The sequence below is a fragment of the Mercenaria mercenaria genome, chromosome 3, assembly GCF_021730395.1.
Source record: "Mercenaria mercenaria strain notata chromosome 3, MADL_Memer_1, whole genome shotgun sequence".
Taxonomy (NCBI): Eukaryota; Metazoa; Mollusca; class Bivalvia; order Venerida; family Veneridae; genus Mercenaria; species Mercenaria mercenaria.
The window spans coordinates 11612765-11639978 of NC_069363.1; the positions used below are offsets into that span (position 1 = coordinate 11612765).

Sequence of the window (27214 nt, forward strand, 5' to 3'; positions counted from 1 at the left end):
AAATATGTCATCCACTATAGATTAAGTTGTTACTTACTTACTTACTTACTTACTTACTTGCTATGTAAGCTATCTATACAGTAAAAAAGAAAAAAAAAGTTGTCCAGTAAAAAGAAAATTTGATAAAAAATGTGCAATACTTGTTACTAAAAAACAATCAGTGAATTTTGGACTTTATATATTCATTTGTAACAATAATATAATATTGTATGTACTGAAGTAAAAAAAATTAAGAAAATTTGTGAGTAAATTTAATCAGTCATGAAATTTCAGTCATTATAAGTTTGCTTCAGTTCTGGGTTCTCATAGGTGACGATAAATTTCAAATTGGTCTAGTAAGAATCTTGCCCATTCTTTAAAAAAAGACATGGTGACATATCATAATGAGCGCAGAAGTTGATAAGATTTATACTGATACTGACATTAAGTAAAATTTAAAAAAATTCTGTCCATAGCAAAAAAATTCTAAGAAATGACTTTAGGATTATAGTTCTTCAAATATGACTCTCTTTTTTTCTGCAATTTAGAATTACTATACTTCTTTTTAAATGGACCAATAATTTGGAAAAACTCTACTTCATGCAACTTTTCACAATGTGAGTTTATGGGGAAAAATCACAATTTTGATGACATTTCCCTATACAGAAAAAATCAAACTGAGATTTTTTTAATGAAACTTCTCATAGCTGTTAATTTACCAAGTTTTCTATCTGGTATTCTGACTAAGGGAACCAAATTAAGCTTATACTACGACTATATAAAATTTAGACAAATTTACAATTTCAACACATTTTTTTTTTTTATTTCTATATGGTTTGGTAATTTTTTGTGGATGGGATTTAACACTCTCAACCTGCTAAGTGCACTGGGCTTTAAAATTAGTAAAACTCAGGGGAGAGTTCTTGGGCAGACAGGAAACAACTCTAGCAATTACTAATTGAGAAGAGAATTCCCACACTTGTCTCTCAGTCTTCCATTGTGCTGTTTGACATATTTCTGCACTATATGCACCAATTCCAGTCAAACTTCATCAAAGAGTTCAGGTAGAAAACTGTCCACCTCTGGCCACTCCCCCACATGTGATGATAATTGGCTATGACTGACAGCTGTAAACACAGACATCAAGTGGTGTCTATTTCACAGGCAGAAATATTTTCCCATGCATTGAACATGTTGATTCTTTTTGGTTCATTTCAATATCAGTTACATCTCATTTGAGGTTAAGTAGTTCCAAAAGTTTTGAACACAAATACACAAAGATGGATGCCCATTTTGTACTCATGAACCACGGGGCTCTCTAATGAAAATATTTTGTTTATTGTAAATCATACTGCCGTGAAAGCAGTGGTTGAAACTGATATGTTTTGGGTGCGCATATTTGAGGTCATGTTGTTCTAACTGCATCCTGACATTTGAGAATACATCACAGGGTAAACTTAAAGATCCCAACAATATTAAAATTGGGTAATCTGAACTAAAAAAACAACATTTCATTTCAACAAATGACCCCAAGTCATCTAGAGTGTGGTGTGAAGGGATATAGCAGTCTAAGCATCAGCTGTGTAACTGTATATGCTTCCTCATACAACGCCACTAAGGAAACCAGATTCAGCAATGTCTAAGTTTGAAATCTATACTCTATTATATCATGCATCTGTTGCAGTCCCTTTTTGTCATTATTTTAATTATCTTCCAGCAAAACTTCATAAAAATATTTAATCTACTACAGTAAAACAAGGGGATGGTTATCTGTGATTTCATGTGATACAATTGTAAAAATGTAAGAAAAAAGGTTGAGGACTGCAAAAAATGTTCGAGTCAGCCATTTAACGCTAGCCACTGTAAGTTTTATGGTAATCAGCAACATTTTATCTAATGTATTGATTTTGGTTTTTCTATTAAATTTAACATTTCAATAAAAGTCCATGTCTAAATTTTTAGTTACAGACTAAGCACTAATTAATATTGGTCATTAACTTTGACTCAAGCTTTAACTTACATTCTAATATGCTTGTTTCTGTTTAAACACGCTTACGCTAAAATGACGTCACATTAACGTGTGATGACGTCAATATTTTGTTGCAACCAAGAAAGAGCGCTACTATATTTTATCTACTGTTTTCAGATTAAGGGCATATTAGAATCGAAATAATGTATAGCAAAATCGTGTTTTACCTAGATTAATACACTCAAAATTAGTTATATATCGCCAGGATACTTCCCTCGGGCTACGCCCTCGTGAAATTATTCCGCAGACATATAACCTCTTTACATGTTTTAATAATGTTAAAATATGGTTTTTCTATACATTATTTCTTAAGTACTTAATTAATTAATTAACAATGAACTTGGCTCATCCTGTATTGTGTTATCCATTAACTAGAGACAGTCACATGACTTCAAATTTAACATCAGTTCAAGAAATGTACAACTAAAATATTTATGACTACTTAATGTTACTACAGGGAAGTGTGAGTTCTGAGAGTAATGGAACCGGCATACTGGTTATTGACTGGAAAAAAATGACCATGGTGTGCATATAATTTAGTTCACCTTTAAATGATTAAATTGTAACACTGTCTTATTATATGAAAGTTAACTTTGTTCAAAATTATTTGAGTATCTTTCTATTCATATCAGGAGCTGATTCAGTCTGGTTCAGAGGGGTTGCAGCATTTCTGTTGGGGTCCACGGCCAGGGTAATTTTTATGTATATACCTCAATTGCTGAAATAAAATAACACATTTTTTTCTTTCAAAATCTGACAATACACAACAAAGTTATTAATGGGACATGATTTTGTACAAACAAAACAAGATATGGAAGCACAAACACAAGGACAGTGTAAACTAGACCACCTAGTGGTAGAGCGCCTGCTTAGAGTGTGGGAGGTCGTGGGTTCGATCCCTGGACGCGTCATACCAAAGACGTAAGAAATGGTACTAGTAGCTTCTCTGCTTGGCGCTCAGCATTAAGAGGATAGTGATAGGACTGGTCAGCCCGCTGTCAGTATAATGTGACTGGGTGAGGTATTTTGTCACATGTCTACGGCGTGATATTCCAGTGAAGCAGCTCTATAAAGTTGGACATTGTGCTCACTGCTACAAGTAGACACACAGAGTAAACTTCATATGTGCCACCCTCCCCCAACATTTTAAATAGAGGGGCATAAAACCTTTTATTTAGAGAAACATGAAATAAAATTTAACTGAAAATATGAAGATATTATTTTGCAACAAGCTATGGACTTTCCTTTTATTTTACACAACTAAAAACTACCAATGTTTCAATATGAGTGCAGTCAAATAGTCTTGTAGGTTTTCTTATTCACTTTATGTGTAACTGCCTCTACCTAACTACAATAGAAAATTAAAATTGTGAATATTTTACTGGTGTATTTGACGTGTTGTCCCTCTTACTGGTTTTTATCATTGTTTACTATGTAACATGAAAAAAGATTGCGGGGGCGGGGGTGTGAGCTTATTTAAAGTCCCCAATGGTAATCTGTATGGATAACTACTCCAGAAGACTATTTAGTAATTTTTAGTGGGAGGATAGCTAAAGATACAGAAGATCTAGCCTTGCTCCGCGGCTGCATGGTTATTTTTATATAAATACTGGAAACATTTTATAAGAAAATTTTACGCCTCTAATATAGCACAATTTATCTGATGGCTGAACCATACTGTGTTCGGAGCCAGGGGCAATAAAATCTCAATGTAGAAACAACCTTCTGGAGTTACTTCCCTCTTAATGAAGAAAACTGATAATATATGTAAATAAGAACAAACATAAGGACGGGAGCCAGTCTATAGAAGATCCTGCAATCCCAGAAGCTGCCCTGGTTTTATAAAGTGCCAGATGTGCAGCACCCAGACACAGAACTTTTATGTGAATGTTTTTATTGTTAGTTAGAGGAGTGGGGATTGAACTTTCTACACTTGGTTTCATAAGCCAAAGTGTTACTACTGGACAACTGCCTCTCACACTACTCTTACTGTCTGCTGGGATCAGTTATTCATTACTTTGAATACACAAATATACAAACTAATAAAATATCTTATCAGTTTGAACATCAATGCTTCATGGGAGCAGCAACTATCATATAAGTGTCAATTAAGTAACTCACAGCAGGCCATGATAATACAGGTAACACTTGATTGATGGTTACACATAGATAAGAATATTTGAAAGTGCTTGACATGAAGAAGACACTGCATCTGGTCAAAACTTTCTGTGATTTTACATGTGAGATAAGATGCTTTCATACTTTTTATTGCAAAAGCATACATAGTTTTTACCAAGAGTTTACTGCAAAATCATTAATATTCATGACAAACTAAGTTCCAAGTCTTGTGTGTCATTTTGGTGCGCGCTAACATGACAAAACGAAACTAACAACCCAACATAACGAAACATTATTTTGTGTTGGTGAGTGTGCCATCATAAAAAATTTCGGGTTGGTTCACTGGCTCCCACACCAAGACAAAATGAAATGTTTCGCTATTTCACAATGATGTATGCACCATTAACAAAGCTTTTCATTTTGGCATGTTGGTGTACACGCCAAGACAAAATGAAATATTTCACTTCTGACCAGAAAATAAAATAGATAAATAATCCCTGAAACAAGGGATGGACATTACATAAAATGACTGTTCAGCTTTTGCTACTACAGTAAAACACCGCTCGCTCAAGGTCGCAAGGGGATGAGCAAAATGCTCGAGTTATCCATGGTTTCGAGCGACCCAAACATTGACCAACATATGAAGAAAATTGAAGTTACTTTTACTGATTTTCATCTGGACCGTTTGCAGAGTAAACGGTGATGGGTAATAATAACATATTTGTGACATTTTAAAAGTATTACAAACGTTATCTATGATAGACGTTTCAATACGTAATTTGTAAATGGCACATGTGAGGAAACAACTAAGACTTTTTTTATTAAAATTCATCAACAAGTGCATATCATAATTATCATCTCAATTTAATGAAAAGGTTATATTACTTCCTTCATTTGCAAACAAACAACTGTTGATTAAAATACTAAGATCTCATACCTATCTTCTTGATCCCACAGAAATAATGTTTTAAGTAATCAGTAATTGATCGATATTTGATCAATAAAACTTTTCTTTAACCGTTTATCAATAATTAATCTCATTATAAGATCAAATATACCGACAAACAATCATTTAAGATAGTCTTGGAATAGACTACGCAATTCTCACGGTGTGTGAAAATTTTTGATTAACCGATTCATTCTGACCACCGAAGGTGTGAAAAATTTTGACACTTCTGTTCGAGTTTGCCAGAAGAAACAAAGAATAAATTGATACACAGGGACCAGGTGTCATGCTCGAGCGATCGAGTTATCGATGCTCGACCCAGCCGTGGTAATTTCGCAAAGCAAATAGAAGGAAATCAGCCGGGACTACATGAATTGCTCGAGCGAGCCCGGGTGCTCGAGTCATCGATGCTCGAGCGAGCGGTGTTTCACTATATTTTGAAACATATATTCATTTAAAAGCAAATTTCTACACTAAGGCAATATTTGTGTCATTTCAATAGGTAACTTATATATAAATACAGTAAATGGTTATATTTAAATGATAAAAAACTTATTTATCACATTCATCAAGTAGTTAAAAAGCTGGCTAGATTGAAATATTTAGTTAAACCAATTTACAAAAATATTTTAGTACTGATCAATATTTGTCGAAATAAGTTTTAAAGGCAAAATTTTTACTGCATCTGGAAAGTAAAGATGTATAAATATGGAATATAGACAATCCCCTCAACCCCCATCCCTGGACAAAATCCTCCCTACTCAATTTGTTCACATAAGGCCTAACTATAGTAAAGGAACCAGCATGGGAGCCATCTGGTCTAGTCGTGTAATGGCGGACAGGTTTTTGAACTCTAATTTTTCACTTTGCATGGCCACAGAGGTCTAAATTAAAGCTGGTTTCTGATTAAATGTCATTGAAGATGTATTGTGGACATTTTGGAAAAATGGGAGAGGAGGTTGTATTTGGTGAAGTAAAACTAAATTTTACTATGAGTAGTACTTCCAGGTCACAGCAGTGTGATATTGATGTGATTTTACAGTAAGCAAATGTGACAAGAGAAATCTCTCTTAAAATATACATGACCCCTACTTTTCTCCTCATTTTATATCAGTTTTATCATAACTCTTTAAAATGAGGTAAGGATTTGTTCTCTGAAATGGGTCCAGCTATGTTTGGTAGGTCTTTAAAAAAAGTCAGTTTTATAAAGAATTCATAGGGAATACTATTTCAATACTGGTGTGTGACCATAAGGTACCTTTCAAAAAATGTCACCAGAGTCCTGCTATGTTGTTGTTGTAGTTATCAAGACCTCCTTTCTTGAAGAACCGTCGTAGACGTGAATAGTAATAATCAAATCACGGAATATTATAGTAACTGACTGCTCACACTTTTAAGGATACAGATAAAAAAAACACCATATATGTTTTCTCCAAAGTGGACAGTTTTTGGCAAAAAAAGGTAAAATATATCCCTTTAACAAGGGTTTAATAAATATACAGGATGAAGACAATTAATCAAAGAGATTAAGATTACGATAAATTTAGGTGTTTTATGGTCCCAATGTATATTGGCACCCTGTTGAGAGAAAGTGATTTGGTAGTAGTCTGTGGCCATCTGCAGTTTGTAGGGGTGTTTTATGGCAGGTGTTGACACGTCAATAAGTCACTAATTATGTTGTTTTAAGGAGGGACACTGATCACCTTATAGCCCTTTTTTATTTTGCAGATGAACAGTTGGGTATCTGTTTATGGTAGCTTTTAAAAGTACTTCTTAATATGTGAAGAAAGGGGAAGGCGAACTTTAAGTTGCTATTATGTAAAAATGTGTATAATAATGCTAGAAATTTTAGAGCGAGGACTGAAAATTCACTTATTTTTTCAATATGTAGTTTGAGTCCAATAATGTAATGTTCGTCCCCTAAACATGATTTTTCAGATTTTTTTTTATTGAATGGCAGATGTTAATAAAAATGATAATTTTAGAAATTAACGAAACTTGATTTTCTAAATAGCTTTTTAAAAGGTTACTAAGAAATATGTAATAGATCTAACTACATTAATTTCTTGAGTGGTATGGGTATATATAATGTATAGTCCTACAAGAACATTAATGCTATGTGCTTCGCCGTTGTTGGCATCATAATTTTATCTTCAGAAAAAGCAGTGGCTCAGAGGAAAAAAATCCCAGTGTGACCCCTGCCTTGACCTTAGACCTACAGACATCAATGTCAAACTTTACCTGTAATTCATGATGTTACACCTGTGTACCAAAATTTATGATCCTAGGCCTAAGCATTCTCAAGTTATCGTCCTGAAATCATTTAACTGTTCCGAGTCACTGTGACCTTGACCTTTGACCTACAGACCTCAAAGTCGAACTTGACCTGTATTTTATGATGTTACACCTGTGTACCAAAATTAATGATCCTAGGCCCAAGCGTTCTCAAGTTATCATCCGGAAACCATTTAACTGTTCAGGGTCACTGTGATCTTGACCTTTGACCTACTGACCCCAAATTCAAACTTGACCTGTATTTTCTGATGTTATATCTGTGTACCAAAAATCATTTAAATCGGTTAAACCTTTCATGAGTTATCATCCAGAAACCATGAAAACCAACGGACCGACCGACAGACTGCCAAGCTCACTCCTACATACCCCCCCCCCCCTCAAACTTCGTTTTGTGGGGGTATAAAAAGAAGATGAAACTTTAGATGCTAACCTGTACTATAAGCAAAAAGGGCTAATTTTTGACTACTTGAGCTTGCCATACCAACTGAATTTTGAATTTATAGCATGAAATTTCACCAGTACATTTACATCTGTATTACACCTTACTTACAATTTTTATTTCATAAATCTATTGCATATAGTTTGAAAGATGTAGCTTTAACTGAAATGGGCACTGTGCACCAGGCCTGAAGAGGTTTAACATTGGCAAAGTACAACTGAGGCATACCTTTATGGTAGTCAAATGCTACAGACAACTGCCTCAATAAGCCCAGGATCGGGAAGCTGAGACAGCAAGAAGACGTTTCAACAGCTAGTCCGGGAAAGTAGAAGAAGAGTTACAGGCTGACGAGGTTTAGTGTTACTGGCAAAGTATAAGCCGCGCATCAAGGAATCAGGGCAAATATACTGAGCTGCGTCTCCGATTAAAAAAAGGCTTAGGCTCATTATCCTTACTATAGGACTTGCATGTTGTTGATTCATAGTTATTGTCTGGAGGGAACTTCAACAACATGGCCAGTCAAGTATTGCAGTTCCTGCCTATAGGAAGTAAAAGCTAAACATCATCAGTTCTATGCTTATAGATTAAAACAGTGAGTGATTTGCCTGATCCCTGAAATTACTGAGATCACAATTTAAATCATTTGAAAATCATTGGCTTATGAATCATTTAGGCAAGGTAGCCAGAGGAAAATTGTATATATGGGATATAATGGTCTCACCAGCTCTGTGGTTTAACAAAGGACATTGAGCTCAGTTTTTCAGCTACACTAAGACATAGTTACCTCAGTGATTGGACCCATTTCATTGCTCAAAATATGAAAGACAAAGACATAGGCGCTTTCCTGGTCAACTCATATAGCAAAATCTTGACAGATGATGAGTGATCCCAACAGCTCACCCAGAGCACATATTTAGTGCTCAGAATAGCTAAAAATTAGTTGAAATGTTTAACTGTAGATAACTTAATTATTTCTTGCCCAATGTCACCACTGCTGAAAAACTCCATCTTACACCACACCCTATTTCCAAACTACAAAATGAAATGCAAGAAATTCCTATCAGCACCTACAACCAGTGAAAGATTCTTATATTTGTAAGTAAATCATCAGTCTGAATTTTTGTAGCATGGGTTCCAGTTGAAATAAGAGTTTAATGACTTCATCTAGGGCTGTGGATCATCAGACAAGTGGCGATCAGATCCGATCCGCGAGTCGGGGCTGACAATTCACAGATCGAACCACGGATCACCAGCAACAACTTATAATGATACAAAAATGCAAGCCTGTTATTTTCGTACTTTTTTTTTCTTTATGGAATCTAAACTTTGCAGTTCTCATGGTGCTCAGTTTAATAGTTTTGACCTGTATTTGTTTAATGTTTTGCTCATTAATTAAAGTCAGGTTTCGCGGGTGGATGTCTGTAATGTTTGGCCATTCTTGCAGATGAACGATAGAATCTGACAACGCGTTTTCGTCTTAGATGTGCAAGAAAATTCATTAAAGACGTTTAATGTGGCTTTAATTTAGTTTTATTGATAGAATTATACATATTGCATATATTAATGAAAAAGACCGCGATCCAACGATCTTGACAATGACGAATATGCGTACTTGAACTTTTGGTCAAACTCGCAGATATCCGAGTACTCGGATACTCGTTACAGCCCTAACTTCATCCATCAGGAATAAACTCTGTAAATAGATGATACTATAAAGTAAGTTACCTCTTTATTTACAAGATGTTTCCATAGCAATGCCTCAATGTAGTAGTTTGTTCCCCCTACTATGACTGGAGACTTCTTCTGCTGCAACAATGAATCTATCTACTTCATATTCAAGGAAAAATATCTCTTCCAATACTTATGCATGAATATAAAAAAAAAAAGTTGACCTAAAATCTTCAGTGTCTAATTGTCACTGTACAAATAAACTTTCAATACAATAATACAAGTATTTAACATTTTTGACATAGTGTAGAATAGATATAAGTTGCCTGTAATCTGGGAACCAATCCATTAATGGTTACAATGGAATCTGGGGACCAATTAATTAGAGCATTACAACAGGGCTCCACTTTAACTCTGTAGAACACTTGCCCATAGGGAAACTTCAACTATATTTTTACTTGCCAGAATCTAATTTTTGTTTGCCCAAATGTAACACAATGGTGTAAACACTACTACAGTAGTACATGATTTTCCGAGGTCGGCAACTGAGTATGATGTTTTGCCTACCCACACTCCACTTTTACCTGCCCTCGGCAATAGGGCAGTTGTTAAGGTAGAGCCCTGTACAAGGTATGTTGAAAGCAGCTAACTGAATTAATGTACAATTGATAAGTGTATTCCATTGTAGGTGTTTGATACATCTAGTTTACAACATTAAATTATGACAGCATAATTATGGTGACATTTTAAGCATTGCCAATATTCTTAAAATGTCAGGTTATTTCATGTTATGATTATATCCTAGGTAAATAAATGCTAGGGCTATTTTATAGTGGTCATTGACACTCAACTAGCAGAATGGAATCAATTTGTCTAGACAAAACATGCATTTGGAAGCTAACTTGAGAGTGAAGAGTGAAGTAGATTTGTTGTAACTAAAAGATACAATGGGTACAGCTTGATCTCTATAATGTACGACTGTGTTGTCCTCCTTCAGTGGAGACAGGAAATCTATCATATGATGCCTGCATGTAGCTCGTTCCTCTTGTGTTGCCTTGTTTGTGATAATGTCCAGGCCCTTGTATAACTGTAAAAGATTAGTCAAAGTAAATACACAAATAAAGAATTTTTTTCATATAGGTGTTATTTTTATAACACTTATATACTCCTGCTTTTTCAATCTCTAGTAGTGGGGTTTCAAATTTGTTTCAAAAATTATTTGTTGTTTCTTTGTGTTTCATCATCATGTCAGTTTATCAGTTTTAATTTCTATTCTGCTGAAATTAGCATCATATCTTATTGGAATGTCTTAGCAACAACACACAATTTACTCTTATGCTTTCTGACTGCTTTAAGGAAACAAAAAAAAGAAGACAATTTAAGCACGAGTTACATTTACATTACATCTTAATACCAGATTAGTTATCATTTTAAGTACTTTTGTATTCCAAGAAACTTTAAAAATCAAAATGTAGGTCTAGAGAGAAAATTTAAAAATTGTCACTCCAGGTCCAGTCCAAGCAGAACAAAATTGTGATGGAAATTACATAATGTTCCCCTGTTGGAACTGTTAAACTCCTGTAACATTGGACTATAAAGGTAAATCCTAAAAATGAATCAGTCTGATGCCACTGTAAACTCCAAACCAAACACAAAAAAAGTTATTCTCTCCTTAATATAACAGGTTACAGCTTGACACTGTATCAAAAGCCACTGTGCTAAACAACAATTATTTCAGTTTGTTTTTAGCAATAAATCACCATTAAAATCTGCCTCCTACTGCAAACTAAAACTCCAGGACATGTCTGACTCTGATCAAATGTCCCCACCTGAAAACAATCAAAACATTCCTCTAGGATATAACATTACCTATTTTCTAACATTACATCAGTGCCAATGAAATAGAAAAAAAACTCTGGGTCAAACTCAGTCACAATTGGTGGATTTTTCAGTCTAGATTCTGTGCACTCAAATACCACTTATATCTTCAACTCATGAATACAATTTGTCCTACAATGACACAAATGAAAAATGGTAAAGAGCATTTAGTTAAGAAACATTTTGAAAGATTTGGCTTTATTCTCAATTTTCTTAACCAGAGCAAAAACATCACACTTACTGAAAATATAGGAAAGAACAAACATAACCATACATTACTGGGTTTCCTTGTCAGTTGGGCAGCACCAAATTCCATATTATAACTAAATACATGTATATTTATTTGGAATAAATATTTCTAAACTTATCAAATAATAAAATGAAAAATGTACAGCGCTTCATAACCTTTTCCAACCATTATTTTACTGTACTTTTTTAAGATGAACTCAACTGTTGATAGCAGAGCTACCGGCGCCACTTCAGCGTCCCATTTCAGTTAGACGTGTGAAAAGGAAATCCGTTTATTCTTATTCTATTGTATACTAAAGAGATGAAATTTGTGGTATTTGATAGAATCAGTGTTATTTAGCTTTCTTCCATAGGACTGCACATAGTACTAAATGGTATCAAGCACCCTGCTTATTGTTTTGAATATTGAATAACAATGTAAATCAGATTCTAAACAAACTTAAATTGCATTTGGGAATTATGGATTATCGTTAATAGAAATAATTGTGTTAATATAACATAAACTTCCTAAATTCCGTAATACCTGATATTGCCATTGCGATAACACCACTTCTTTAAAAATCTAATGGGCACTGGTGATTTTTCAAGAGAGCTCTGCTTTTTCCGTAGCACCTAATTTCATATTTTTCTGTGATAGTAAATGTGCTTTTAACTCTATGCTATGAATTTTTATAGAATGATTTCTTGTTTCACATATCATGACGCTGTAGTCCAAATAATAGGACAATTAGGGACAGCATGATAACTTTTGACTGTCACTGTCCTGTCAGAGTGTATATCAAAATCCCCTTGATCAAAATCCCCTCCACTGAAAAATGACTGGGTGTTACAAAATCCGCTTCGCATATTTGCAGGGGGTATCATAATCCCCTCTGTGATTAACATTATAGATATATAGATATCAGTGCTCCAAATTATATTATGTTTGCTAAAGGCATTGTATTTACGTGCTTTATGCAATAGACTTTTAATGTTGTAGAATTATGAACTTGATGAAAGAAGTAAAAATCATAGAGGGGATTATGATAGCCCCTGCAAAAGTATGAAGGGGATTTTGTAACACCCTGTCATTTTTCAGTAGAGGAGATTTTGATCAAGGGGATTTTGATTGTCTCCCGTCCTGTCACATCCAAACTTATTCTGCATAAATCTGTTAGGAAATCCCAAATGAAATCCGTTGGGAACATTTTCTGGTACATGTACAATGTATTTGTAATGATTACATCTCTGATAATGAATTTATGTTGACATTACAACATAAAATTGCCTTGCTGACATTTTTTTAATGTATATTTTGTGTTTTGTTTCTGCAATTTAATGTCATCGGCAGTCCACTGTATTGAAACCAGTGTCAGGGAAGATATCTCTTTGCACCTGTTTACACATATTTCCACAGATTTAAGTCTCTTTTTTTTTAAATTATGGATTATATTCAACCCATCTGAAGTTTCTACATGAATATTAATGTTTAATTTATTGGAGCAAGTAAGTTTGACCAGTACAGCATTATATGATTTTTTTAATTTCTTTTTCCTAACAGTAAAATGCAGATATGAGTTCGGCTTAGAGGGATGACAACTATGAAATAACAGATCATGAAATAAGTCACCCCGACAAGCCAAATAAGTAAGACTAATGATGATGATGTTACATCCGAAATATGCAACAGTTAACATTTCCTTTTTAACTACATAATGATTAATCCTGAAAGTGAAAAACCTGCATAGCATCAGCACTAATTATTTCTCCGTTAAAAAGTTTTGCCAATTCTAGTGACAGTTTCGTTTTTCCAGTTCCAGTGGCTCCAAGAATAACGACTACAGGATTTCTCATGGAGGCGGCCATGTTTTTTTTCTATTCGCCTAACTGTGGTTAGGTAAGTTTATAGTGCGGTATTACGGATCAATGTACGGTAACAAGTTTACTAAAGGTAAAAAGGTAAAGGTATTTTTAACGACATACAACACGAGCTACAAAGCTCTTGTGCGACAAACTAGGTATCCAGTAACAGATACTACCTGCTTTTATTTTACCTCCTGGTACACCTTCATGCTGGTAACAACCCAGTTACATGCTGTAGTGCCAATGCATCAAAGCGGAACTCTACCCAGTACACATTAATTCTCCCAGTTCTCAAAGTTCAAAGTGCTTCAAAATTATGTCAGAAGATCCTTTGGAAGAATGCTACTAAGAAAAAAAAAATTTCAACAACCCCACACCCCTATCACAGGCTGAAGCGAAACTCTTCGTTATGTGAACATGAACACCACAACCCAAAATATTCCATTCTGGGGTAATTATTGATGGAAAATACTTGCTGGACTAGCCTAGCATACTCTGGATCTTGGGATTTTTTTTCTGGGGGGTGGGGGGGGGGGGGGGGGACATTTCCCAACCTTTGGATTAATCGCATGATATTTATATTACCTACACAAACTTGTTAAAAACATCATGTGAAGAAATTTCTAATTTCAAGGTAGCCGGTGAAATTTCAAATGAGTGTGCCATACAGAACAGCAGTCCCGCTTGTCCTGTCAACGGAGCACGTAATCAGTGACCCAATGACGACGAAAATTCTGTCACGTGACACGGTGGATTCTGTCTGTGAAAAAGAAATGAGTCCACTGGAGATGAAACTGATAAATTTGATTAAACAATGACATCTTTAATGGCGTTGTACATTTAATTTACAATTAACAAACCTAAAAAAATATAGATGATGAAATGTAAAAAAAACTCACGAAAATTTAAAAACTAATAACACCTGCTGTTATCGCATATAAAAACAATTATTAAAAAAAATAATAAAACAATGTCATGAAGTCTCTAAAATACAGTCTTAAGATTTTTTTGAATGTGTCAAGTGATTTACTTTTGCTTAATTCTAACGGCGTTCATTCCACAGTTTTAGACCAATAGTACAGAAACTTCTATTATTAAATGTTTTGCACTTGTATGGAACAACATAACGACATTCAGAATTTTCTGACGATCTCAAACCTTGTCTACAACCTGTACTCAATGCTGTGGAGGCGAGAATAGTCAGGTTCGACACCGTGGCCCCCTCGAGTTCATTGGCGCAGTGTTGCCAAAACCAAGGTCACTTACGCTTCCTATCCCGGTTCACTGCATGATAATACATGATTTTCTATATTGTATTTACATATTGCTTTCGCGTAGGAAGTCTGTGACGTCCATAGAGAAGTATTTTAAAATAAACCTCATTATTTTCAATATCACTATCAGCATCAAATACATGTAGACAATCTCTTGTTTACTTAATACCTTTTCCAACCCGATGGATCAAGACCAGTGATGATGGAGTTCGAGCCCGGGACTTAGTGTAATTAAATGGACACTGTACCACATCAATGTGCCAGTGTAATAAATAGGTTTCTAAAAGTGATAGTATGTAAATCTTCAAGTTGAGGATAAATGCTGAATGGTGGGAAAACATTCAAATGTGCCGCCATCCCGTCCCGGCATTTTCAGATATGGTCGGATAGCTTGGCAAACGACTTTCAACAATCCGGCTGAATGTCTCCAATACAAACAATTTTAATCACGGGCGAGACTTCAACCCGTAGCAGTGCAGACACGAATCCCAGAATCAGTGCCTTTAATGACAAAAGGGTACCCTAAGGTTGAAACTTGGGGCCGGTAATAAATTCCAAGAGCGGACGCTGAGGTCCAGTGGTAACACTGTCTGACTACGAAACCAGGGGTCGCGAGTTCGAGCCTACGCTCCACCAACTAAAATACTATTATTGGGATAAGTTCCGTGTACGGGTGTTTTACACCTGGCACGCTAATGCACCAGGGAAACTTCTGGAATTGGAGCATCTTCTGCATCTTACATTATCCTCCAACTAACATTATTAAATCTTCTGAAAGTCGCCCATATGGGTTACCGGTGGCGACTATAAATAAGCTGTTCATGCGGGAAGTTGTTCATTTTAGAAGACAAGACCCTATGGTAAACTAGGTTCTCTTATTCGTATGAACTCTTGCGTGTATTTCTAGGAAAGGTCACTTGTCACAAGGGGTGTAGATGGAAACAAAATCCATCAGATCCTTCATGGATGCACCCCCGCCCTCCCAATACTGTGCTATCTTCTATATAGCTAAAACTATCAAAGGGCCATTTCTCCAGTAGAAATAATCAAAGATCATCGTCTGTGAAAGTTTGAAGTAAATCAGGCTAATAGTGCTTGAGGAGTTGGACACACAAGATTTTTCTCTATATTCTATATAGCAAAACTATCAAAGGTCCATAACAGGGGTAAAAATAGTCAGAAAATCCTTTCTTTATAGTCATCTACACATGTAACTTTTTCACCTGTGGAAGTTTGAGGCAAATCAGGCTAATAGTGTGGGAGGAGTTGGACACAAATTTCGGTTGGACGGGCAAATAAATAGCAAACTGCTTAGTCTAGAGGTAATGAAATGCAACACCCTTCGCGTCCTCTGGCACCAAACTATTACTTCTAAAATACTGAATAGACGGAAGGCGGGTGTAATGAAGTATTTCGACCCCCATAGAATAACGACCCCCCGGTCATTATTCTATAGAAAATGTGACTCCTTTCCTGTAAAATATTGACCCCCCTTATAAAAACTGACTCCCTTTGAAAACTCTATAGAACAACGACCCCCCCCCCCCCCGGTCATTATTCTATAGAAAAACTGACCCCTCCAAGTAAAATACTGACTCCCTAAAGATGACTCCTTTCGAATCTCATAGAATAACGGCCCCGGTTATTATTCTATAGAAAAAGTGACTCCTTCCATGTAAAATACTCACTGCCGAAATTACTACATTCGAACTCTCATTCCCGGACATTATTCTATTTAAAAAAGTTACACTTTCCGTGTAAAACACGGGCTCCTAAAAAGACTTTCGACTATAATATCTATTAAAAAGTGATCCCCACCAAACCTAACGGATAATTTTACTAGATCTACAACTCTAATACCCTCCATTGCCAATAGTTAACATTTTGATTGTACTACTACTACTGGTGCCGCTACTTCTATTGCTATTACTACATGTACTTCTTCTTCTACTACTACTACTACTACTACTACAACTGCTACTACTGATACTACTATCCCTGCTTCCACTAATACGTCTTGTACATCTACCTGTTCTTCTACTGCTGCTGTTGTTGCTGCACTTATTCTTCTGCTGCTGCTGCTGCTGCTGCTACTGTAACTGCCACTACCACTGCCACTACATGTACTACTGTTGAAAAACGGCGTTAAACCCAAAACAAACAAACAAACAAACAAAAACTACTACTACTACTACTTTCTATTGTTGCCGCTACCGTACTTTACTGCCACTGCTTTAAGTATTGCAACTTTTATTAATACTAAGTTCTATGCTAGCAGTTTCTTGTGCAGTTTTCACCTGAAGTATTACTTCATACCTAAGTTTGCAGGAATTATTGACACTGGTGTGTTTTGTGAACCTATTGTGAATTGTTATTTTCCTGAAAAAATAAATGTATACACCAAGATACAGCGTCTAGAAATAGAATCCCTTTTCCCGTTGCGGAATGCTCTGATTTCTGTGTCAAGTGATTGTATCTGGTGCTAATGGTCAAACGGAAGGACGGACGGACGGACAGACGGACAATGGCAACTCTATATGCCCCCTCCCCCGAGTGGGGGCATAAAATGCAGCAATTAGGCCTTAGATACACGAGTTATCACTAAATTTGACCGGGGGTCATTATTTTATGAGAGTCAATATTCTTCATGAGGTTCAGTTTACTTCACGTGGGGGAGTCATAGTACTATGATCTGGAGGTCGTAATACTATGACCGGGGGTCACTTTTTCTATAGAATAATGACCGGGGGGTCATTATTCTATGGGGGTCGAAATACTTCATTACACCGGCGGCCCAACCATGGTACTGTCCGCGTCTCATTTCGTTACCGTCATCTTCTAGAACCGTTTAAGCAGATTATAGAAACTAGTGCCAATACGTTACATACAGGGTGCAGGGCATACTAGTAACTACCATCCAAAAAGCAAGTGAATTAGGCCATCGGCATTGGGTATGTATGACTACGACTCCCTAGTGCATGAAACATTTCCGAGTATCCAGCTAGCTTTGCCTCCGATACTTTTGTCGAGACAAAAACTGTTGATGCAAAAATTGGACACTATCGGACGGATGAACGAAAAACACCGCATTATCTGGTAATATTTCCATATACGGAATGAACTGTGGTGAATTAGACTTGTATCAAATCTTATCATGCTAAAGGATTACTAAATAAACATTTTTATCACCCTACATTTCCGCATCTCATGTGACATTCAAGATGTTTTTGAGACGCTCCCTAAAGATGAATGAAATTCCATTTGTGAATTCATGGAAAACGATTGGCTGTGAGTCACCTTGGTAGTCTCTCGTTTTCCCGCCAAATGTCAGGTCGCTCTTTGTTATAGTGTATGTGGGTTTGTAAAGTGATAACATTATTCAATATCTGACCTATATCAAGGAAAGAGGTAAATCACAAAACAAGTAGCTTGTACAGACTCATTTTATTTGTTTCCTTTAACCATGAGTTTTCTTGTATTATTTTTTGTAAAAGTCGCCAAAACATCGCTAACAAACAAAAATGCAATTTCTAAAATTAATGCAAGAATATTTCGAAACTAAGTGAAAAAGATCTCAAATTTTCATTTCTTATAACTGTATTCCATATATTTTACATTGAAAGAAGCAATTCTTGCATTAATTTTTTCAAGAAATCTGTTTGTCAAAGAATAAAAGAACTGCTGCTTGCAGACTGCTGTAAATCAGATTAGAAAGTTATTACAAAAAGCAAACTACTTTGTAAAAAGTAACTAACAAAAACTTCAACCAAAACTTTGTACATAGGATAATTAAACCAAGAGTACGATTCTTTTTACATTTTGTTAAAGCAAAAACATTTCATTCAACCAGGTTGTTTAAAAACATTGATTAATTATAAACATTCATTAAAAACCTCAGTTATTTCCATTCAACTTTTATAACCAGAAAAAAATCTTAAATAAATTCTTTATAGCAAACTTTAACACTATCAAAGAACAATATTTACATACTTAACTGGGATGGTATGACAGAAAGTTTTAGCATCTACCAATTACATCAAGATTTGGTTGGACATTGAATTCCAAAAATTGAAAACATCAAAATATACAAAGTCTTTAAAGCGAAAATAGTACATAAACACTGTAGAAATAGAACTTAATAAAGATTAACAGTCAAACACTATTCATACAAAAATGCAATAATAATATCACCCATTTAGTCAAGCAAACGAAATCAATAAAACTACCATTTGCCCCAACAAAAATTGTGTAAAGCAACTTAAAAACAATCATTTTCTTTCCTGAACTGTCTCTACACTCTGAACAGAAAATGTCTTAAGGCTGAGACTTTTGTTTGTTTTCTACAGCCTCAATGAATATAATATGTATGTAATACAGAACTACTGAAATGATGAATGCCAGTGTTTACATTAAAGGCAGTGATATAATGAAAGAATGTCACTGAACACATATATGAACACAGCTTGCTAGCAGTATCATTCGGCCCTATCAAACTGGTGTAAATTTACTCGATTAATGCCTAACTATGAACAAATTATTTTCTGTAAATTATCCACAATGTTATGTATGTAACAAGTTGATCTTAAATCAATCACATACTTTGTAGTATATTTCATGCTGTCATATTTCATAGTACTATCATATAATCCATTTCTTTATTTCATATGTACTCAATACTCTCGCAGTTTTGCTAAATGTCGCTTTAGCTTTTCTTTCTTTATTTTCAACTGTTCTGTTTCTCTTTCCTGCCGTTTTTGCTCCTCAATGAGTCTATTTATATACTGTGATGCTTTCCTGAGAATAACAACTTTCGGTGCACGTTCTTGCCCCTCAAGCTCAGGGACAGAGTCTCTAAGGTGAAAGAAACTGTTTTTCAAGTCAGTTCTACGTTTACGTTCAAGAACATTATGTTGAGTCCGTTTACCACTTTCACACATTTCCTCAGAATCACTAGAGTTCCGACTACAACTTCCCATGGAAGATTTCAGTTTTTGTGCAACTTTTCTCAAGTCTGAAGGTATACTTATATCCCTTTTCAGTTTTTTACTTTTATGTGTGATAGGTGAACTTGGATATGAATGCACTCGTTTCAAAGAAGTCACTGGTAAACTGTAATTATGAACATCTGTTGGACAGTCTACTCTAGGTCTAACTGAAGTACACTTTGTTAGAGTCTGTGTAGTAAATCCAGGTTTCGGTCCTATAGTCAATGTAACAGTTTTAGTTCCACGATTTTGCTCACTGTTAGGGCTGCATTCTTCATCTGATCTGTATTTCCTTTTACTAGGAACAGTCACCTGTAGTTGTTTCTCCACTGTTACAACATCTATTTCTTCTTCTGTAAAAATAGAAAACACTTCATGAAAGAAACATTACTACTTACTATTTTACTACTTACTATCAAGGTTGACAAAGAATTATCCAGTTTTATTTTTAAAATTTTTGGAGTTTAGTATTACAGATATATATTGTGTAAACTTGTTAAAACCAGTGGCAATTTTTTTTTATGTTAAGCTATACTAACCAGAATCTGAGGGTGTCTCTATACCAAGGTTATGTACCCTGGTTTGTGACATAACCCCTCCCAGGTTGGTGGCTGGAGTTTGAGTTGTCTCAAGTGGGAACACCTCATCAGGCGCTACACAAGCTGTATTGAATGCTGGGTTTGAGCATGAATTGCATCTCAATCTATGCTTCTGGTCTTTTGGAGTAGATTTACTTAGTTCCACAGACTTAGCTGGAGCTGACCACATAATGTCCTGGATCAAATTTGACTGAAGATTTGACTCTATGTCTGGACCTGGCGGAGACTCTGGAAATGTTGAAATGACTTCTTTCAGCATCTCATTTGCAATGTCATCATCAAATAGAAGGAGATCTTCAGTATCAATGTCAAATGGCATTGTTATATTTTCAATATCAAAGTCATTGTCACTTTCATGTCTAGGAGACAGTGGCGGCGTCGGCAAGTCAAATTTTTTCCAAATATCTTCACTCATTGTTGTTGGAGATGTGTACAATTCTTCCTCTGACAGGCAAGTAGCAGGAGTTTCTGATACTTCTTGTAACAAATTCATTTTAGGATTTATGTTATTTTTTCTAATTGCTTGCAGATCTGAAAAATAAATAAACCACTTATATTCAAAGTCTGAAATATCAGTATCCAACTTCTTGTACAATTATAACATAAGAAGGCTTTTAAATAATCTGTCATTATTTATCAAGGACACTGCGTAGATAGATTTAATACCACATGTAAGTAAAAGTAATTGGCTTCTTGCCATCATTATATATGCATATGACCTAGAATAACTGTTAGTGAACACGTGATACCAGAATGCGCGACAGATTGTACAATACAACTGCGTAAATATCCATTTTATCAAATGGAAGTTTTTAATTTTTCAGCTAGATATAATAAAATATCATGTAAGGAATATGTTACATGTATTGTCATGACATATCACTGCGCACTTGACTTGGTTTACACTGAAAATGTTTCACCGGCATTGGCTGAGACAACTCCCACATGAAAAATGCCGGTTGGCAAATCGTCAAAAACTCCGGGAAAATTTATCATTAAATTTCCCGGATAAAAAATATTGTCCGTAAGAAATTTAAAGCACTAATAAAATCTAAGTATTTACCTGCTACTACATAACACGGTATATTTTTAATTCCCATAGATAACCAAAGTAATTCCACGAGTTGTACAAGTTCACAACTACTGCCGAAGTGCAACGATACACCGAGACACGATTGCTATGTACATCTAAGTTGTGAATACATTAGTATTCATGCGCGCCGCCGTGACCCTACACAAGGTCGATTTTACGATAGCTTGTAACATTACATCAAACAGTAAAATCATTTTTTCAAGCGTATAGTGCAGATAAACTAACAATTTTGTACACATTCTTACACATATTTTTTTATATTAATCTTTCGTTTTAAAATTTCGAAGTACTAAGTGCATCCGCAGATGTTTTTTTCTTAGCGGAAGTAAACCGGTCGAATGGCGGGAAAAGCGTGTAGGCGGAGTTACATTAACTTAACTTAGATAGTGCAAATACTACGAGGCATGATTATTTACGTGTTTTCTTTACGAAACACGACAAAATTATGTCGGTTTTGCGAAAGTCAGATATGTGCACAGAAGGTACCATAATTCTGGGCCAAATCAATTTAAGCGTGTAAACTTTCGTTCATCTTAAGTTATGTTCAATGGCGGAAAACTGTTTCACTCAGTAGTAGTAGATTACTGGCATGACAGTGAAAAAAACTATTAAGTTTGTCAAATACTATCAAGTTTGTCAAATACATTTTGTTACGTTGCGTCCAATATTCATTATAGCGGAAGCCTGTGTCAAAAAGGCCTACTTTGAACCGCATTAATTAGCAACTCCACCCCAAACCAAAATCCATTCCTGGAGCTGCCCCTGGACCCAGCATAGCCAGATCCATGCAGTGACGAAGAAGCATGAAACATCCTAATAAATACGCCCCAGAACCCAAGGGGTTAGCTCTAGATGCAGTACTGTTGTTATTGGTGGTAGTACAGTATGATATACCTACCTAACCCTAACCTCTAGTCAGTGTATTGTACGCTCAGTGTACTACCTATAGTCATATTCGGTACTGCATCCAAGGCTGCCAGGCATCTAAATGAAGGCCATGTCTAACTATCCTGTTCTATTCTTTACACCAAAAAAAAACATCTATGCTTTTTTAATCCAGCAGGGGTGAAAAGTGTTCATCCCTAGATATGTTTTGTCATGCTTGTCAAGAAGATAACAATATTATCATGGCCTTAAAATTTAGACATCAGTCCATTCAGTAGCCTACATATAATTTCAGTGTGAGACCATACGACAGCCAAAATTAAAAAGCTACAAACTTGGTAAAATTGCTTTGTTTTTCGAAAATTTTATTAAAAAAAAAGACATTTTGTCATGCTCAAAATTTCTCCGATATCGAGGTGTAGATGCATGCCAAAACTTTTTTGAGAGTGCATGTGCCGCATGTCACGAGCCCAACCTACCCCGACAAACCCTGCGCCCCTAAACCAAAATCATAGATCGCCGCTCCAGATTATAGTTATGATTTATGATGATTATTATTAGTAAGTACTAAGTAGCATGAGTAGTAGTAGTAAGTATAATCGATACTGTTGAATATATACGGAAGAAATAGCTTCTAGATCTACCCTACCCTATATCATATGAGCCTTATACAATTATGGTCAAACATTATGAGGACAGACAGGCACTCACAGGAAGCTGCACGTGTAACAGAACCGCGTTAAATTGCATTGTCATATGCGATAAGAATCAAGTTTTTACTGACTATGCGCACATTATAACCGTGCAAATTTTAATTATTTCTAACTTAAACAGGGTATCCGCGCGAATTATTAGTTGACACAGACACATGCTTGTAGATCTATATAAAGACGAGTATGTAGCCAACTACTCAAATAGTCCGTCAGTGACTGTTGGGCGAATTTCACGTGCAATAGGGAAACTTTTTCGAACACGGGAATTTAATGTAACAGTAAGTATATAAAAGGACAACAGCTGGTGTATATATGTATACACGGGCGTAGCTCTACCTGAGGCCTGAGGGACAACTAAATGGTTTTTATTTACACGCTGGAAAATGAAATTAAGTCTTGAAAATATCAAGGCTGACTTCTGCAATGTTCAGTTGAGATATTTTTGCAAACAAAAAACTTATAAAGGCACATAACCCCAAGTCACTAGAATTACCTCCGCTCTAACACAAAATTCTAGAGCCTTCTCAGGGTCACACAAAACAAATGACGGACATATATGATTTCAGAATAGCTCTTTCACTGTTTACTTTTGGCTGTATGGAACTCCAGAAAAAGTAGTTCGTTTGATGTCATAAAAATAGATATGTCAACATGTCAGTGACGTTTCTAATTACATCACTAGAAAAATGGGTCAGCAATTGTTTACTTCCGACTGTGTTTGCTCTCCTCTACTTCTAGGGAATCTACCGTTATCTTTTTATCTAAACAATATTTTTAACACCAATTTGGCTTCTTTCGTTGCTAAAATTGTTTGAACTGATAAATAAAAATTGAATGGAAAAAACAACAGAATTGCCGATAATTGACAGAGAATTGCATCCTTTTGCAATCAGCTAATCATTTTATAGATCTGCCAAGAAAAAGAGTGATTGATTGATTTTTTATATCAAGTATTCAGATTCCTGCCATTTGTTTTTTTTTCAAAAATTTGATTTTTTATAGATCTATTGGAAAATCACATTTTGATAGAATCTACCATCTATTTTTATTTCAATCAAAATATTAACAGAAAAGTTAAAAAAATATCCTGCCCCAATCTGAAAAGAATGTGTAAGCAGCCCAGTAATTATGTCAGTATGTCATACCAAGATCCAGGGTTCAAGTCTTAATCTGGCAGCACAATTATTTCATCCCATGAAATATGACACCGATCATGAGATTATGGAAACACTACTTGGTTAGTCTTATAATTAAGAAGTGGACAAATTTATGTGAAAGACTTGATTTAAATTTTGGGGAGAGTATGTATAAGTGGAAGGTTGGTACAGCATCGGAATGATATTTCTAGGTCCCGGGTCCAAGTTCTGGTCTAGCTGCACATTTTTCTCCCGTGTTTTCCCTAGTCTACACCCAGGCTCTGTCTTGGACTGTGACCAAATGTGCAGAACTGAATAATTAAGTACTGGACAATGGGACAGTAGGGATATTTTTAGAAGGGCTTGATTTCCTGATATCTTAGGAGATTGACACTTCTAGTAACAAGATTCAAGAACATGGTTTCTTAAAGACCTGCTCCCGTCCTATCTTTTAACCTTAAATTGTCACTGAGAAAGCATGAAAATCCTGACTATGAACAGTGACACCTGTCAAAATAGAGTCTATTTTATATAACATTCTATATAAAATATCTGTGGATTTTTGTGCTAAAGTGTGGCGCATGGCCATTAACTGTTACCTATTGTAATCATGGGTTGCATACACATAATAGAATTTGAGTAGCCGGGGAGCAGAGCTTTAATGTAAGAAAAATCAATTTTTTGACATCAAGAAATGATTTTTTTATATCAAGATCATCATTTTTAGCTCAACTATTCGAAGAATAGGCATAGCTATTCAGGCCTGGATCCAGAAATGGGTCAAAATTTTGAGAAAATATTATTCCTTTGCCAAAATAGTGAAGTGCATCTTTGATGGGTATAGGTCACTACTCAGCCAACTGGTGGAGGGCCGGGTCTGTCTGTTAGATTCACCTGTGTGTCTGCGTCAGGGTCCAAATTTGGTTAAGTAAATTTTTTATGTAAGCTGGTATCTCAGTAACCACTTGTGGGAATGGATTGAAACTTCATACACATTCATTGTGATATAATGACTTACACTGCACAGGTTCCGTAACTGTTCGTTTTTTTAACAGAATTATGCCCCTTTTTCGACTTAGCTGAATTTTTGGTTTTAAATTAGTTTTGTATGTAAACTGGTAGCTCAGTACCCCCTAATGGGAATGAATTGAAACTTCACATGCATTGTACAGGTGCCATAATTTTTATCTCTGTAATAAATTTTTACAAAATTGTGCCCCTTTTTCCACAAGTTTATATTCATTCAATTGACAAGGCTGTTGAATAGTCGAGCATTGCTGTCCTCAGACAGCTCTTGTTTATATTAGGAAATGGTCAGTACCTTGAAGAACTTGAATTTTGATATTAAGTAATAAGATCAAATTCTTAATATCAGAAAAATAAGACATAAAATATATTTAAAGAAGAGAGGTATGTTTTTTTGCTGATATCAGTTAGTTGGTCTGTCACTGTTTCTCAAATGATCCGCCATTGAAGCAAGAGTTTTTGGGGTTAGTGGGTCAAAGGTCAGTGTCACTGAAAACAGTTACTGTGAGGTCATTAATATTCATGGGGGACTAATTTTCGTGGATTTCGTGGTTAAGTCAATCCAGGAAATTTAATCCCAACGAACAAGTAAAATTCCCTTTCATTTTATATTTAAAAGTTAAAATCCACGAATTCATATCCCTACGAAATTGCCGTTTTGACTAAAACCACGAAATTTCATGCCCACGAAATTAAATGATTTCACAGTAACTCTTTTCAATATATGAACCCTGTAGTTTTTGGACTCAGCAAGTTAAAGGTACTTAGTCTATGCATGTCAATCTTTATAAAGGTTGCCAGTTGCCCGTATGGTTTTAGGGATATGTAAACAAAGGTCAAGGTCACAATGACTTTCAGAATGAAAAATACTAATCCTATTGCATGTGGTCTGTATTAGTGATCCCGATAAGCACTATATATGATGGAATATTCTCAAAAACTGACAAAAAGCTTCCCATGATTCAGACTTACAGGGTATTTGAGAAAAGCACAAAATGAACATATGCTCTAACAAATGCCACATCCCTTGGCTACTCCCTTATTTTAATATAACTGGTTCATTCCATAAATCTGCATCTTGATCTCCTTCTTTGGATCTAGTAGAAAATATTTACCCTTTTGAGGAGTATTAATATTATATAAGCAATGTACCTATACTGTAGGTATAATGAAATTTGAATACAGGTGTTTAAGCACGCGACAGATGGAAAATACAAACTATTACTTATCCAGACTAATAGCTTTTGTATGATTGTAATAAAATTTCTCATGCATGACAGGTGTTTATGACTTTGTTTTTATTTTCTAAAAATATTTGATTTTTGCCGTTAGGAATAGCAGCTATTCAAATTCACTTTGCTCCAATGGAATCAGAATTTGATTGTTTGGTCTGTGTCAGAAGGGGTTAAGGGGCAAATTCCCATCAAAATGCTTTATTTTTTCATAAACCATACTCTTATTTGCTTTTTCTTAGAGTATGTTATAAGCCATATGCCCAGGAAGCTAACTAAGTGCACAATACTAAGGCTGAAATTAGTTAATATAAAATCTAATAAATTTTATATCATTTTACGCCTTTAACTATCACTCCAGGTATTAAGTAATGTTTGATGCATTTTAATGAAAATTCTACTTTAAAACTTTAAGAATTGCAGAAAGTCACTCCTTGCTACTGATCTCCATTGCACTTGAAGTTCATTTCAGGGCAAAACGTAAAAAGGCAATAAATCTTAAGATTTTGTCAAATCTACTTTTCTGCTTTTCAAGATATATGCGATTAACGCAGCATTGAATGTACCAAAAAACACTTCGCACCCATCTTTATGTTTATGTCATCACGCGTATATTCAATACATAGAATTAGCAGGTGATCTTTGTTTGTTGAATTTGATATTTCGACGGTTTTATTTAAATTTGACAAAGAATTTATTTAAGAATCCGTTAGCTAGGTAACAGGATCTACCAGGTCAAAATGTCTTTGTTGATCATAGTAGATCTACCTGAATATTCAAATTTGTCCTACGGGTTTATACATAATACACAAAGAACTTTTTTGGGTA

The 27214-nt window shown here is 35.3% G+C and overlaps 2 protein-coding genes across 3 annotated transcripts in view; both read right to left on the bottom strand.

Annotated features, from left to right (window-relative positions):
- The window catches only part of LOC123525440 (tRNA dimethylallyltransferase-like), a 48899-nt gene extending 35438 nt beyond the window's left edge, over positions 1-13461 (bottom strand). The window contains exons 1-4 of one of the 2 annotated variants that reach the window (XM_045304482.2): positions 13321-13461; positions 11235-11303; positions 10421-10561; positions 9532-9630 (exon numbers count right to left, since the gene is read on the bottom strand). In XM_045304482.2, the coding sequence (XP_045160417.2) occupies positions 9532-9630; positions 10421-10561; positions 11235-11303; positions 13321-13446 (435 nt within the window). In that variant the 5' untranslated portion in view covers positions 13447-13461. The remainder of the gene's footprint in view (positions 1-9531; positions 9631-10420; positions 10562-11234; positions 11304-13320) is intronic. The other variant, XM_045304483.2, reaches the window with a different exon arrangement.
- Positions 13462-18142: 4681 nt separating this feature from the next.
- LOC123525439 (transcriptional regulator Myc-A-like) lies at positions 18143-21519 on the bottom strand. Its single transcript, XM_045304481.2, has 3 exons — positions 21365-21519; positions 20242-20832; positions 18143-20055 (listed from the first exon to the last, which is right to left on the bottom strand). The coding sequence occupies exons 1-3, from the start codon at positions 21399-21401 to the stop codon at positions 19388-19390; spliced, it is 1296 nt and encodes a 431-aa protein (XP_045160416.1). The 5' UTR covers positions 21402-21519; the 3' UTR covers positions 18143-19387.
- Positions 21520-27214: the final 5695 nt, after the last annotated feature.